Source organism: Protomyctophum bolini (assembly GCF_963924005.1).
Source record: "Protomyctophum bolini genome assembly, chromosome: 6".
Taxonomy (NCBI): domain Eukaryota; kingdom Metazoa; phylum Chordata; class Actinopteri; order Myctophiformes; family Myctophidae; genus Protomyctophum; species Protomyctophum bolini.
In genome coordinates, this window is record NC_137867.1 from 42,541,846 (window position 1) to 42,559,450 (window position 17,605).

The 17,605-nt window shown below is 45.8% G+C and overlaps 1 protein-coding gene across 1 annotated transcript in view; it reads left to right on the top strand.

Annotated features, from left to right (window-relative positions):
- The first annotated feature begins 9,536 nt into the window (after positions 1-9,536).
- The window catches only part of LOC308317529 (homer protein homolog 1-like), a 41,309-nt gene continuing 33,240 nt past the window's right edge, over positions 9,537-17,605 (top strand). Inside the window, exon 1 of the mRNA XM_080766611.1 lies at positions 9,537-9,720. Within this exon, the coding sequence (XP_080622737.1) occupies positions 9,716-9,720 (5 nt within the window). The 5' untranslated portion in view covers positions 9,537-9,715. The remainder of the gene's footprint in view (positions 9,721-17,605) is intronic.

Sequence of the window (17,605 nt, forward strand, 5' to 3'; positions counted from 1 at the left end):
AGTGGAGTAAAAGTACAAATTGTGGCTCTGAGATGTAGTGGAGTAGATGTAAAAGTATTGGAAATACTCAAGTAAAGTACAAATACCTCAAAATTAAAAAGTACAGTACTTAAGTAAAAGTTCTCTTTCTTTCTTTCTTTCCCTCCCTATACTTCCCTCCTTAGCTCTGTCATTCTGTCTCCAGAAGCAGCACACCATATAGCCACTAGCCAGGCCCAATCAATTATTTAGAGAGGCACAAACAGAGCATCAATAATGGAGCCCGCAGGAAATGAATCATTCAAAGCAGCAGGATTGTATAATGGCCCACTATGGAGGGAAGGAAGCGTGCATTTAGGTATGGATGGATGCATGTGCATGTGTGTGTGCGTGAGCGTGCGTGTGTGTATGCGTGGTAAGTAGTGGTGGACAATACTCCAGCACACCTGCTGCAGATTCTATCACGTGATAAGTCTACCTCTTTTAGACTTTAGAGTCTAGACTCATATGAAGAATATAAACAGAATAAATAAATATAGCTTATAGTAACTGTACTGTACTGTGCTCTGTATACTGTGTACTCTCTGTATACTGTGTACTGTATGTATACTGTGCTCTCTACTGTACTTTGATGATTTTTGGAAAGAATCCTCGAAAAATGACAGAGTTACAGTGTGGGGTCCCCACGGGTCCGCGGAACATCCAGATCCCCTGCAGGAACGCGCCCAGGGGGGCGGCCCTGTTCCGGCGAGCCTTCCCTGCATCCAAAGCGGTTGAAGATGACAGAGTTACCGTGTCTGCAAGCTCGTAGCGCGGCACCGACTGCCACACTACGAGCTTGTAGATCTGCTATTTTTGAAAAATTGTGAATAATGTGTCGCAGATCTTTGAATATATATTCTTTCAGAACGAACCCTTATTTCGGGGGGTCCCTGGAACAACACATTTTCAGATGGGGTCGGCAGCCAATTACATATGGTTTTTGGGGTCCATGACATGAAATAGTTTGAGAACCACTGACATAGAAACATAGGTTTTTCAGAAAACTGTCATGATTTAGAAGACTTTTTTTTAAATTGGCCCCCCTGTTGAGGTTGCATTGATTGATTGATTGATTGATTAACAGTATATGCTGATTAACAGTATATGCCGAAATGGTACATTTCAAACGACTTCTATAAATAATCACACTCGTGTGAAGTGAGGGGCGCTCTTATCATTGTACATCATCATGACGTAACATGTTAATTTGCTCGTCTACATGACATAATTCTCCATTCATTGTCATTGGGAATTTGCATGTTTGTGTAAGACAAAAATGTATACTAATAGCTGAAAATAGGAGGGGCTGGCCAGGTACATGGATATCATGGTGGTATAGCGGAACTTGTGGACCAGACCCAGTGCAAGGTGCTGTACTCTGTCGTCAACCCAAAGCCATTCCAGCCTGTCAATGGGCAGGGGTGAGGTGGGTTCGGGGAGTGAGGCCAAGTAGTAGCCTGACCAGTCTGGAGCCTTGTTTTAAGGGCCTTTGAGGTGCTGTGGTACCAGGAGGTGCATGCATATATAGTCGAAGAAACCTTGTACGAGGGCTCCTGTTAGTGTCTTCAAGGTGTTTTGTTGACCAGTGAGGAGATCCTGTATGGGAATCTTGTTCTTTGGTTGACTTTTTTGATTACGTTGGTCGTCATTTTGTATCACCGGAAAGATTCGCCTCCAGGATGGAAATGAACATGGCGCCTGTCACAGACACGCGCAGAGCATGAAGTTCAGTCAGGAAACCTCAGTAGCAGTCGCTGCCGGCGTTAACTGGGCCGCCTCAGCATCACATTCTCATCGACATGGTTCACTCAGCCAATCACACACTCACTCCATCTTCATACCGGCTATTTAAACTGGAAGGGTTTGCACTCCTCCTCCTCCTCCTCCTGCTTGCTTGCTGCTGCTGATTCTGCTGCACTGCTGTATGCTAAAGTTTTGCTGCTCACCCTCCACCACCCCAGCTACCACCTGTTGTCTGCTGTTTAGGTATGGGGGATTCGGAGTCCCTATATGGTTGGGACTGATACGCTTGATCTGAGTACCTAAAAAGCAGATCCAATTAATCGCCAAACCATAATAAATATATTTTATATATTCAATAAATATATATTCCATCCAATCTTGAGTTGTCCTGACTGAACCTATGGGTAATTTCATATTGTCGTGTGATAATATTGTCACCCACTAGCGCCTTGCACTCTCAACACAATAGGAATCCTAGTATAGGTGGCATGTGAGAAAGCCCATCAGTGACACCTAGTGTTATGATGTAACGGTTGTAACTTGTAACCTATTACACTGGACTTACAATAAATACAAGCAGTAGAACCGGGGTGCATACTTAATTTAGACTATAGTCATTGGTCAGACATGGGTTAAGGTTAGGTTTGTGCTGCCCCGTGGGAGGTTAGGGTTGGGGTGAGGGTTTGAGATAGGTTGTAGTTGTAGGACTAATGACTGGTCTAACCAATGACTAGTCTAAACCAAAAACTGTCTAAACTAAGTACTGCACCCGTAGAACCACATCCATTCTATTCTGCCTCTTTGTCGGTTATGAACAGTGTTAATGAATTGCATATTCATATTTTAGTCATAGTTTTCATTTAGTTTTAGTCACATTTTAGCCAGCTGGAATGTCTTAGTGTTAGTCTAGTTTTAGTCAACTAAATAGCCTATCTTAACATTTTAGTCGACTAAATCTACAGTTGATTTATTCGACTAAAATGTATTTTGGCGGGTGTTGATGCCGTCGTAATGGCTGGTTTTACACTGGCTGAAAATAGACGATCTACATTAAAATAATAAATGTAGATCTGCTATTTTCAGCATGCAACCAAGTGTAAAATTACTTACACTGGATCTCTTGTCCACTAGTCCCTTCCTAACATTTTAGTCTAGTTTTAATTTGCTGACAATTTAGTCTTAGTTTTAGTCATCATAGCTTAGTTTTCATTCAGTTTCCATTTAGTTTTCGGCAGTGAAAAACATCGACGAACATTTTTCGTCATAGTATATTAGTCGACGAAATCAACACTGGCGATGAAGTGATCCTTACCTGAGGCTGAGCCTACAACTAATGGCCACCAGGTGGCAGTGTCTATCTTGATTTGATTCCATTAGGCAGTAGGTACCACTGCACTCACTCATACAGTATACAGTCAACCCCGTCCCCAACATTATTGACTGGTTTGTTACAGTATGAATGAAATATAGCCATTTAAATGATCTTCAATGTAGCATAAAGTTCAAATGCAAATTAACTATTTAGAAGAGATGACAGTGGAAATGAATGGCAGTGCAGGCTGCTTCTAAAAGTAAAAAAGATGATTAATTGTCCAACAACTCAAGAAATCGACAGTGTAGGCCTAGCTGCTGCTACAAGGGGCACTTTACCTAGTTGTCAATGGGAATTTAATGTTTATTTAATATGAAGTTTGTGGACGGTAACTAAATGCTTGATGTAGTAGGGTCTAGAGCGCCTCAAAACTGTGTTTTGCAGAACTTGTGCTGGCGCTGTAACATACTAGCCTGCATAGGACCTCAGATGATTCCAGACTACTCAATGTTTGGAGAAACACTGTCAACTTCCAAATAAGGGACGAAGTAGCCGTGAAAAAATCGGTCACATCGTTCAGCACCGTGGTGGTAACCGTTTGTGTTTGCTGTGTGACGTCATGAGACCAGGGCTCTGCTCACACTATAAAACAACTGCACGGCCAACAGCTCTTCTCTGTGGTCGTTTTCAGCCCAAGTGTGAACCCTGGAAGAAAGAAATATGAGGACCTGGATCAGCTGCTTCATGGGCGTGGCCTCTTTCATTCTATTGATGATAGTTGATGTCGATGGTCGTCCCGTGCATGGAGCTGCCGGACACACCCCCAACGTGTCCATGTATGGAGCCAGCGGACACACCTCCAACGCGTCAGCCCCAATGAGCCCCAATGTGCCACCATCAGCGGCGAGAGACCTGCATGTTTCCCCGGGACGATCGTACTACGTGGAGTATCCCCATGAATACCGCTTTGTCGTGGACGAAGCCGAACAGTGTCAACAGCGGGAGCCTTTCGTGGTGGTGATCGTCCCGGCAAATCCCTGCGAGAGGGCCAAACGGGACACCATCCGCCGGATGTGGGGAGGCGACACCCAAAGTCCAGTGCTGGGCCAGCGGGTGAGCCTGTTCTTCTTGCTGGGGCTGCCGACGGGAGAGGACGCGGAGCGGGTCCAACGGGACGTGCTGCAGGCCGACTTCCTGGACACTTACAACAACCTGACCATTAAGACCATGGTCATGATGGAGTGGCTGGAATCTCGCTGCCCCTCCGCCTCGTACGCCATGAAGATCGACACTGACATGTTCCTCAACGTGCACAACCTGGTGGACATGCTGCTGGACGCTCCTCGGGACAGCTATATGACTGGACACGTGTTGCGAGGGCGCGAAGTTATCAGAGACAAAGATTCAAAATGGTTCCTGCCTCGTGACGCTTTCCCTGACTCGCATTACCCACCATATGCACAAGGAAGCGGCTACGTTTTCTCCTCAGACCTGCCTCGAATGTTCCTGGAAGCCTCCAGGCACGTTGATGCTGTTTATCTGGAGGATGTGTATCTGGGGCTGTTAATGAAACGCCTGGGAATTCCACTCATTCCCTATAAGAAATCTATACTATGGTGGTTGTAAGCGTTGTGCGAGTTCCGTACAATTTCCGACTTGCAACGTTTAAAGAAGTGGACAAGTCCGCGCCCAGGTGCCCAGCTGCGCCCCGATTGCCATTTCCACGGCAACAGAATATATACGTGGCATGCGCTATAAACACTAACTAACTCTCCCACATAACATGGGCGCCCAAGAACTTGTTCTTTTGCAACAACAAAAAAAGAATTGCCTCCTGTGCAGACCCTAAATTAGGTTCTTAGAACCTTACCTGAAAGCAGATAGAATCCAGAACCTGTGAGATACGTTGTTTATTCACGTAATTCACTTAGATCTTATCGTCAAAAATAACCTAGGCCTATATAAAATCACACCCGTGTGAAGTGAGGGGCACTTTACCAACACAAACATTAAACTGTTCATTGTTAATGGCATTTAATGTTTGTGTTAGTGCCCCTAAAAAATCCCTAAGCTTCTTAATTATTCGATTCATGGACAAAGTCGTGTTAGAATGATTTCTAAGGAAGTAATAATTAGTTGCAGCCCTAAACTGGACAGTGACGGACGGCCAGGCCTGGATTAACCAAAGCACGACTGCACGGGGCAACAGCCCGGTGCCTGAAGCTCGAGGGGTCCTGCGTACCAATACTCCTGACAGCACCTATCAGCTCCAGGGGTCCCGGGTACCAAATCCCCTGACAGCACCTATCAGCTCCAGGGGTCCCGGGTACCAAATCCCCTGACGGCACCTATCAACTACGTTTTTTCCCCCCCATCTCGTGCCAGTGAAAGAAGAAAAGTAAAGATTGCACTTGTGTGAAGTGAGGGGCGCCCAGAATTCTGAGGGCATGTTCTCATGCCCGTGAAAAATTGAATAAATGTATTACAAGATGTAAATACATCTTGTAATACATTTAGTTATGATTATAATTTATATCAGAGAGATGACGTCTTTACCCTAAACTAACATTAAAGTCCATAGATTTGGCTGGCACGAGTTACATCATAATTTACCCTATAAGCAAACATTGAAGTCTATAATGGTACGTTCACACGGGCAGATGTACAAGACACATGAGTCTACCATTCATTGTCAATGGAAGCCAACAGCAACATGACGATGCAAAGATACAGTCTACCATTCATTGTCAATGGAAGCCAGCAGCGATATGACGATGCAAAGATACAGTCTACCTCAGAACGGTGCATGGTCAGTATAACCAGCAGTCTTTAACCCAATCAGACCTGAGGCCTCCCAGAATTATCTGTATTTGGCCGCCGACCGCCATCGGAAAATATGTTGTTCCAGGGACCCTCCCAGAAGCGATGATACGAGTTAAAACCTTCGCTGTGAAAGAATATAAGATTTGCACCACATTTACACGATTTAAAAAAAAAATAAATAGCAGATCTACAAGCTCGAGCTTGTAGATCTGCTATTTTTTCAACAGCTAAAGTATAACATGCTTTAAACACCAAAAGGGTTTCCCCGCCCAGAATGGGTTTAAGTAAACACACACACACACACACACACACACACACACACACACTCAGAGGGCCAGGGCCACATCCGCTCCGTCATTTGTTTAAGTTCTTCTGACAGTTCTTTGCAGGGGATCAAGTTATATAAGTTTTGATGCTTGGTAACCATTGCCTATACGTACTGTATGTACACTTTAAACGCGTTAATAGGAAGAGTGTACATTCATTACTGGTGAGATTTCACACCGTGCATTGAATAGAAGTGAAGTGATCATGAACGAATGGCAATGAATGCACTCTGGCTGAAAGAATGTAGCAATTCATACATGTTGTTCTGCATGAAAAGACATTGGGGTAACACAGATATTTAAATAGGGTGCATTTTGCATCCCAAAGCACAGTTTAACAGAACCATCTAAACACTACAACATGCAGAGGAGAAGTCATAACAGAACCATCTAAATACTACAGCATGTAGATGAGAAGTCATAACAGAACCCTCTAAACACTACAGCATGCAGTCATAACAGAACCATCTAAACACTACAACATGCAGAGGATAAGTCATAACAGAACCATCATTCTAAACACTACAACACGCAGTGATAACAGAACCATCTAAACACTACAAAATGCAGAGGATAAGTCATAACAGAACCATCTAAACAGTAAACACTACAACATGCAGAGGATAAGTCATAACAGAACCATCTAAACACTACAACATGCAGAGGAGAAGTCATAACAGAACCATCTAAACACTACAACATGCAGTCATAACATAACCATCTAAACACTACAACATGCAGTCATAACAGAACCATCTAAACACTGCAACATGCAGTCATAACAGAACCATCTAAATACTACAACATGAAATCATAACAGAACCATCTAAACACTACAACATGCAGTCATAACAGAACCATTTAAATACTACAACATGAAGTCATAACAGAACCATCTAAACACTACAACATGCAGAGGAGAAGTCATAACAGAACCATCTATTCTAAACACTACAGCACGCAGTGATAACAGAACCATCTAAACACTACAGCATGCAGAGGAGAAGTCATAACAGAACCATCTAAACACTACAGCATGCAGAGGAGAAGTCATAACAGAACCATCTAAAATTTGCAACTCTAGAGTTGCAAATTGCGGCTAGGGTATCGGTGTAGATTTGCCATACTGATATTCGGAAGCCTGGGCCATGTGCATAAACTGACCATGAGTGGCCTAAGAATAGCTGGCATGACAAAGAGCAAAGCCAAACAACTTACCAAAAAACACTGATCTGTTTTGGCTGTTATAGGCAGTTTGTCTGTGTGGAGGAGAAGCAGAGGTATATCCTTGAGTGAACATGAACTGTCGACCCCGTTATATTTGTTTCCTTGTCAAATTAATTGTAATTTGTGGATTCAAATAAAGAACTAAAATGTGTATGTGCGCACCGCAAATAATATGTCCGGCTGGAAGCTAACGACTCAGAACACAATAGTTCCGCCTTAGAGAATTTTGGTTCCTACTGTATGCCTAAACTACTGCACTGAAACTGACACAGAGGCAGTTATAGCGGACCCCCGCAGATAATAATAATGCCGATGGTAATTAATTGATTTAATCAATTCTTGTTTTTAGATATTTTAGTCATGACGCCATGATGTTCATGACCAAAGACCTGTCATGAAAATCCACAAGGAGGAGAAGTGCACTAAAGCATTATGGGCATTGTAGGAATTCAGCAATCCAGTCAACCCTAGTCAAACAGACTTCATAATCTTTCTGGCCATAGGGTGCACATTTTAAATTGTGCTACTGTTATCTATTCTATACTACAAATACTATTAACATTGAGACAGTGACTGCGGTAGTGAAATGTCCCAAGCAACAAAAGAAATCACACTTGTGAATTAAGTACCTATCGTGAAAACGAAAGGTAAAAACATATATATGTATACAGTACAGTAAACAGCTGGGGGGGTTGAAAATCAATAGTTTTTAAATACAGTATATCTGGAATTAATTAACACTTTAGGAGAATTATAGCCTGCATAGGCTAATCATAAATAGGCTTGGTTTGAGTCTTTAATAAAGTTTATTTTTTATTTTTTATAAAAAAGATCAACACATCCAATTACATCCTCCGCAGTCACTGCGGAGGATGGTGTCTGAGGGAACCGGATGTAGCGGCCCAGATGTGGGATGCACGCGCGCGCGCACACACACACGCACGCACACCCACGCACGCACACACACACACACATACACTTTGTGTTGGCAAAAATGAACAAAACAAATATAGGCCTATATAGCCTATAATAAAACGTCCCAAGGCGCATAAGACACTTCAAAGGCGAGTCGCCTATACAAATAAGGAAATCAATTATTAATTCAAATCTTTCATGCAGTGATTTAATTGCAACCCACGTGATGATGGTTATTATGAGAATGATACATAACAGTAGCCTATAATAATAACACATTATTACATAAATACCAGAGCATTTCTTCATACTGCAGTGCTGCTGATCAGAGTCCAACCAATTAAATAGCTAATAATCGGGGGGAGGGAGAGAGAGAGAGAGAGAGAGAGAGAGAGAGAGAGAGAGAGAGAGAGAGAGAGAGAGAGAATTGAGAGAGAGAGAGAGAGAGAGAGAGAGAGACTGACAGCCAGTTAGTGGTGTGCGGCTACATATGGGTACCGGCGGTGTCTTTATAATTATTTATTTCTTTTCTTTTACAGAGGGTTATAATACACCCATAATGTGATGAATGTGCAATTTGCAGAACGATCGAGCTCACTGCAGGCAGCACGCGGCATGCATGGTCGCTAATAATGAATAGACGATTTCTACTGCATGGATTCTACGTGAAATTATACGGTCTCTGCCAAAAGAAAAAATAAATAAATAACGCGCAACTGGAGGCGTATGGATGGCTGGGACCGTCGATCCGCGACAGGAGCAGCACCAGTAGGTTTTATACCCAACATATCACACAACAAGAAAAACAGTCCAGACCAGAATGGAACGTTTAGTTGATAAACTTGATACACACCCCCGTCATGATTTGAATGATATCATCATATGAGTGTGCGTCAACATAACGACAGAAGAAGCGTGTATTTTTCACTGACAGTCAGTCAGCCAGTGAGTGGTGAGTTGCTGTTTGTCGGGGGACTGGAAGTGGAGGAGGAGGAGGAGGAGGAGGAGAATGGATGGATCATCGTCGGGACTGCTGGTTGGTGGTGGTCGCCCTCCTCGATCGACATCCCTACTAAGAAGAAGACCGACATTTAGAGGAGAATAGGTGGGAGGCTGTCTGTCTGTCTGTCTGTCCTAAAGACAAGAAGCAGACCGTCTCCATCTGTCTGTCTGTCTGTCTGTCTCTCCAACACGGCTCGGCACCGGCACGCACAGACAGCAGCTCCTCTTATTACAGAGAAGAAGAACAAGGCTTCTGCTGTCAGCCAGAGCAGAGGAGAGCAGAGCACACTAGGCTACACTAGTACACAGCGAAAAGGACCGCTTGTCATTTATATCAACTACAACAATGGGGTGAGTTTGATTAACACAACACAACACAACATAGCTCCTGATTAATTGAGTAGCCTATGTATGTTTGGTTATGTTGTCGCTTCTCTCTCTCTCTCTCTCTCTCTCTCTCTCTCTCTCTCTCTCTCCACATCATCCCCTGCTGCCTCATTGGCTGTACCTGTGTGAACTTATCAATAAACATATAATTATATCATATTCGTGTATATATACGCCTATAGAATGTAGACAGTATTCTACAGTATGTGTTGACAAACAGCAGGAACCTCACTGTTCCTTAATTATACAGTAGGCTAACTATCTGAGAGTGTATGGGCTGACATGATGTAACCAAATGCATAAAAAGAAGGGGCCATTTGGTTACACTGTACACCCTCGACTTGTACGAATATACTCTGATTTACAAAATTGATAACTTAACAGACTACAGTGAGGATTTTACTGTATATAGACATGGTCCAGATGCAAATTTCAATTCGATTCAGTAAGGCATGAGAAAACATATGTTTACAATGCCAAAGCAAAAAAAAAGTATACGATCAAAACAAAACATATTATGTAGACCTATACAAACAATTGAAAGTCAGAATATCCAATAAATCAGTGTGTACATAGGCCTACTACTCTCAGACCCTAAACTAACTCGAATATTCGATATATATTATCGGATAACATATATTTTGTCCACAATTCCATGCTGTATTGACGTTGGTATCATTAGGAGAGATAACAGGCAAACGTTGATCAAAAATAACAATTCCTCTATATTCTCTATAATTGTGAAAACGTCTTGTAAATTAAGTAATGCAGATGTTTAACTATTATTTAACTCTTGAGATGGGTACTCTATTTGTTTCTCATTTTACACTCTCAAGAGTTAAAGATCTAATAAGGGTCCATTTAGTTACCAACTCTCCATCATTTATCTGGGGACCATCTACATATCTTCAATGTATGGCTGGAAGTAAGCTTCAGCGAGGCTTAAGTTGCTGTATTCGGCTTGCTTTTGCCTCTCAAAAACGCCTCTTGCATAGATAATGTGTTGTTGTTGCACACATTAAGGTGCTGCTGACAACCATATACCACCAAACTTTTAGGAGCACAGGATATTAATATTTTATATATGCTATAGCTGACGCTTGTATCTCCAGAGGGACTTACACTTATACAACGATCCATCTTAATTGATAATAACTATGCAAGGTCACATCGGCGTGATGAAGCTATGCCTAAAGGCTCATACATAGTCTGGACTTTCGGTGGTTAGGTGACCACCGAACTACAACATGACGTCACGAGCCGCGGTGAAGAGCAAACCACCGCCACCGCTCCAGCCCTTCTCTCTGTTTTTACTCAGCACCGCTCAACGTTATTTCAGCTCCGGTGGTCACCTCATCACCGGAGCGGTGGTCACCTCACCACCGAAAATCCAGTCTATGAATGAGCCTTAACTGTCCGTGTGTTTTGCTGTATCTGGCATGACCAGTCCAAAACAACAGACTACAGTGGAGGACCAATTGACAGAAAGTATCTCTCTCTCTCTCTCTCTCTCTCTCTCTCTCTCTCTCTCTCCATTTTGAGATTAACCAGAAGCCTCTAGGCCTGTCTGTCTGTCTGTCTGTCTGTCTGTCTGTCTGTCTGTCTCTGTGTCTGTCTGTCTGTCTGTCTGTCTGTGTCTGTCTGTCTGTCTGTAACTTCGCTTCACCAGCCATGGTCTGTATTACAAAATTGCCGACTATGATCCGGTGGCCAGGGAGCGGATGATATCGCTACGTCATGTTGTCGCCGTTGGTTTGTAGTCATCAGGCCGGAAAACCTCAATCTGGAACTTCCTTTCCCTCAAAACCGGAACAAAAAGCGTGCCTCGTTCTCTCGTATAGCCTGCAGCTTTTATTGGGAAAAATCGGTTTGAGGGAAAGGAATGCTCCGTCGGAATTACCATCGGATACCACACAACGTGCTTCTTTTCGGCATTGCTTTTGTACATTAAAAATAATCACTCGGGTTACAATGGAGGATGCATGCATGTGCAAACTAACTTGCACCTCCACACCCACTCACCCACTCACACACCCATTATCCTTTTGCCCACTCAACCACACACAACCACTCACACATTGCTGCACCACCACCACAAATTCCAAACCCACCCACGCACACACGGAATGCACGCAATGCACGCACGCACGCACACAGTCCTCATCCATGCTGCCCACTCAGCCTCGGTTGGTTCAGTGCGGTGGTCTCTCTCTCTCTCTCTCTCAGTGCTGCTGCAGCATGGTGACTAAGTTGCTGTTATGCAACACACAGCAGACGTACTCGACATTTCAATTAATGCATTACTGTGTTAAATGTGAGGCATTGTGATTTATAACTCGCGTGGATCAGTGTGTTGCCCAATAACCTGACGCACTAGGGCCCTCGAGTCCTTACGTCACCAGCTTCTGAACCTGAACCCTCTCAGAGCCAAGACTTACAATGTTTTGTCGTCGTGGGAGCGATAATAACAGGCCAAATGTTAATAATAATAATAATAATAATAACAGGCCAAACGTTGATCAAAAATAACAATTCCTCTACATTCTATACTTCTTGTAAGTAATGATGCAGATGTTTAACAATAATTTTGCGTAAAACGAAACCAAATGGACACGCAAGGGTCCACTTGGCCAACAAGGAGCGGACCAAGCAGCACCAAGTGTATACCAAGCACAGAGTCCAGTAGAAGTATATACTTATACTGTATACGGTATATTGACAAATGACAGCATTATGTTTAAAAAAAAAGAGTAGCCTAGTGTGTGTCTCTCCTGGCCGCTTGGCTCCGTATAGCTCCATTTGGGTAGCTCAGGAGGTGGTCACCCAATGATCCGTGGGTCGGCGGTTCGAATCCCTTCCCTCGGGAAGACACTAAAGCGCACGTTGCCTCCAGTGAGTCGGTCGGTGTGAGCTGTGCGTGTGCGTGTGCGTGTGCGTGTGCGTGCGTGTGCGTGTGCATGTGTGTCTCTCTCTCTCAGATCGCACCGCCACATACCGGTAGACACATTATAGCGTTATAAATGTGAGTGAACAACAGAGAAAGTAGAGGTGTATGTATAACTCTATAGCACACCCTTTTCCTCTGCAAACACACACTGGCATTGTGTGTGTGTGTGTGTACGCACACGCACACGCACACACACACACACACACACACACACACACACACGCACACGCACACGCACACGCACACACACACACACACACACACACAGGGCCTTACAGTTATTTAATTCAATGTAAATGGAATTTGACCCCTGCTAATAGGGAAGATGCACATGAGGTTGTGTTCTTAACTTCTTACAAGAGACACGTCTCATCATCTCATCATCATTATTGATCTCTTCATCGTATAACCTATTTTGGGTCTATACTCGACATTCAAAATCCTAGCTGGGTTGTGCTTACAACCACAGAGTTCCTCTCGCCTCTCGCCTCCCAGCCTCCTCTCCCAACCTCTGCAGCCTCTCCTCTCCCAGCCTCTCAGCCTCTCCTCTCCCAGCCTCTCAGCCTCTCCTCTCCCAGCCTCTCGCCTCCCAGCCTCTCCTCTCCCAGCCTCCCATCCTCTCCTCTCCCAGCCTCTCCTCTCCCAGCCTCCCATCCTCTCCTCTCCCAGCCTCTCCTCTCCCAGCCTCTCCTCTCTCAGCCTCCCATCCTCTCCTCTCCCAGCCTCCCAGCCTCTCCTCTCCCAGCCTCCCAGCCTCCCAGCCTCTCGCCTCCCAGCCTCTCCTCTCCAAGCCTCCCATCCTCTCTTCTCCCAGCCTCCCAGCCTCTCCTCTCCCAGCCTCCCAGCCTCTCCTCTCCCAGCCTCCCAGCCTCTCCTCTCCCAGCCTCCCAGCCTCTCGCCTCCCAGCCTCTCCTCTCCAAGCCTCCCATCCTCTCTTCTCCCAGCCTCCCAGCCTCTCCTCTCCCAGCCTCCCAGCCTCTCCTCTCCCAGCCTCTCCTCTCCAAGCCTCCCAGCCTCTCCTCTCCCAGCCTTCCAGCCTCTCGCCTCCCAGCCTCTCCTCTCCAAGCCTCCCATCCTCTCCTCTCCCAGCCTCTCCTCTCCAAGCCTCCCATCCTCTCTTCTCCCAGCCTCCCAGCCTCTCCTCTCCCAGCCTCCCAGCCTCTCCTCTCCCAGCCTCTCCTCTCCAAGCCTCCCAGCCTCTCCTCTCCCAGCCTTCCAGCCTCTCGCCTCCCAGCCTCTCCTCTCCAAGCCTCCCATCCTCTCCTCTCCCAGCCTCTCCTCTCTCAGCCTCCCAGCCTCCCAGCCTCTCGCCTCCCAGCCTCTCCTCTCCCAGCCTCCCATCCTCTCCTCTCCCAGCCTCTCCTCTCCCAGCCTCTCAGCCTCTCCTCTCCCAGCCTCTCCTCTCCCAGCATCTGCAGCCTCTTGCCTCCCAGCCTCTCCTCTCCCAGCATCTGCAGCCTCTCGCCTCCCAGCCTCTCCTCTCCCAGCCTCTGCAGCCTCTCCTCTCCCAGCCTCCCAGCCTCTCCTCTCCCAGCCTCTCGCCTCCTAGCCTCCCAGCTTCCCAGCCTCCCAGCCTCTCGCGAACTTGAGCCACGTGAGACACCACCGAGCGAGCTGAAGCGAGCGAGTTGCCGTGTTGAGCGTTGCGAAGCTCGCTTATAGTCGCCTCAGGGCCGTTGGAGTTGCGACCCTAAAGGACAGAAGAGTAAATCGTGTTCTGCATGGCGATCAACAGCACGTGTCTCGTACGGAAGGCGATGATGGAGTCTCTCGCGAGGACCGTGTAGCAAACGCTGCTTGCATCTCCTCTCAAGGGCAACGTTCGCCTGAATCCATATAGTTTCTTCATTGACCTGATGTCAGCACTAGATGTCTCCGTCGTCTCCAAATATGGAACTCTCGTGAGAGAGAGGGAGGGCCTTTTGTGACGCAGGTCATACATAGACGACACATAGCAATCTTAACATCACAAAATCAAATATCTTTTCAGCTACTCTCAAAGGTTTCAGACAAAGAAAGGAGATAGATATATATAATGGTATTACATTACCAGTACTTTAACATCCCCCCTGGAAGCGAGTTTGCTTTTTACAGAAGATTTGATTTAATGATTGGAGCTATACAGGAATTGTGTCCTTGGATGATGCTGGTTGGAACAGAAGTCAGGAAAAGCCAGGAAAGCATCTGTTTAGCATCAATTTAGATTTGAGCCATTAGTGACGATGGAGGGCTCGTCTGGACGACCTAGAGAGAGATATACTGTAGACCAGTGGTTCCAAAACTGGGGTCCGGAGACCCCCAGGGGTCCTTGAGGGAGTTCCAGGGGGTCCCCCAGCTAAATGACAGTTTGGAACCAAATGGACCCTTATATGGGTCTCCAACTCTGAGAGTGTACAAATGGAACCAAATGGACCCTTATGGGTCTGCAACTCTGAGAGTGTACAAATGGAACCAAATGGACCCTTATGGGTCTGCAACTCTGAGAGTGTACATATGGAACCAAATGGACCCTTATGGGTCTGCAACTCTGAGAGTGTATACAAATGGAACCAAAATGGACCCTAGAGGGTCCATTTGGTTCCATTTGTATACACTGTCAGAGTTAAATTAACATTGATTTTACAATATAAATTGCGGGTCCCAGAGATAGAAATGCCATTAAATGGGGGGGTCCGTAGACTAATGCATGTCACACTGGGGGTCCGTAGACTAATGCATGTCACACTGGGGGTCCGTAGACTAATGCATGTCACACTGGGGGTCCGTAGACTAATGCATGTCACACTGGGGGTCCGTAGACTAATGCATGTCACACTGGGGGTCCGTAAACTAATGCATGTCACACTGGGGGTCCGTAGACTAATGCATGTCACACTGGGGGTCCGTAGACTAATGCATGTCACACTGGGGGTCCGTAAACTAATGCATGTCACACTGGGGGTCCGTAGACTAATGCATGTCACACTGGGGGTCCGTAGACTAATGCATGTCACACTGGGGGTGCTTGAAATTAAACGGTTTGAGAATCATTGCTAGAGCAGTGCGATGCGTTGTGAGCTATAGTAGATCGGGTGTTTTCAGCATGCAACCGCGAGTGTAAAATGATAGTCCCTTCATTCAACATTTTAGTTTTTATTTGTTGACAAAATTCTCAGTATATTTAGTCTTATAGTTTTAGTCGTCCTATAAAGCTTATAGTTTTCATTTAGTTTCCATTTAGTTTTTGTCAGTGAAAAAAGGTAGTCGACGAACATTTTTCGTTTAGTTTCAGTCGACGAAATCAACACTGAGGCCAAGTATTATTAGGCAGTTTGTGGATTTGGTGGATATATATATAGTACTGGTGTAGAGAGAGTGTGTTGTCTTCATGTTCCGTGAACGGTGCACTGAACTGTTGTCTTCATGTCCCAGTGAACGGTGCACTGAACTGTTGTCTTCATGTCCCGTGAACTGAACGGTGCACTGAACTGTTGTCTTCATGTCCCGTGAACTGAACGGTGCACTGAACTGTTGTCTTCATGTCCCGTGAACGGTGCACTGAACTGTTGTCTTCATGTCCCGTGAACGGTGCACTGAACTGTTGTCTTCATGTCCCGTGAGCGGTGCACTGAACTGTTGTCTTCATGTCCCGTGAACTGAACGGTGCACTGAACTGTTGTCTTCATGTCCCGTGAACGGTGCACTGAACTGTTGTCTTCATGTCCCGTGAACTGAACGGTGCACTGAACTGTTGTCTTCATGTCCCGTGAACGGTGCACTGAACTGTTGTCTTCATGTCCCGTGAACGGTGCACTGAACTGTTGTCTTCATGTCCCGTGAGCGGTGCACTGAACTGTTGTCTTCATGTCCCGTGAACTGAACGGTGCACTGAACTGTTGTCTTCATGTCCCGTGAGCGGTGCACTGAACTGTTGTCTTCATGTCCCGTGAACGGTGCACTGAACTGTTGTCTTCATGTCCCGTGAACGGTGCTCTGAACTGTTGTCTTCATGTCCCGTGAACTGAACGGTGCACTGAACTGTTGTCTTCATGTCCCGTGAACGGTTCACTGAACTGTTGTCTTCATGTCCCGTGAACGGTGCACTGAACTGTTGTCTTCATGTCCCGTGAACGGTGCACTGAACTGTTGTCTTCATGTCCCGTGAACTGAACGGTGCACTGAACTGTTGTCTTCATGTCCGGTGAACGGTGCACTGAACTGTTGTCTTCATGTCCCGTGAACGGTGCACTGAACTGTTGTCTTCATGTCCCGTGAACTGAACGGTGCACTGAACTGTTGTCTTCATGTCCCAGTGAACGGTGCACTGAACTGTTGTCTTCATGTCCCGTGAACGGTGCACTGAACTGTTGTCTTCATGTCCCAGTGAACGGTGCACTGAACTGTTGTCTTCATGTCCCGTGAACGGTGCACTGAACTGTTGTCTTCATGTCCCGTGAACGGTGCACTGAACTGTTGTCTTCATGTCCCGTGAACTGAACGGTGCACTGAACTATTGTCTTCATGTCCCGAACGGTACACTGAACTGTTGTCTTCATGTCCCGTGAACGGTGCTCTGAACTGTTGTCTTCATGTCCCGTGAACGGTGCACTGAACTGTTGTCTTCATGTCCCGTGAACGGTGCACTGAACTGTTGTCTTCATGTCCCGTGAACGGTGCTCTGAACTGTTGTCTTCATGTCCCGTGAACGGTGCACTGAACTGTTGTCTTCGTGTCCCGTGAACGGTGCGCTGAACTGTTGTCTTCATGTCCCGTGAACGCTGCACTGAACCGTTGTCTTCATGTCCCGTGAACTGAACGGTGCACTGAACTGTTGTCTTCATGTCCCGTGAACGCTGCACTGAACTGTTGTCTTCATGTCCCGTGAACGGTGCACTGAACTGGTGTCTTCATGTCCCGTGAACG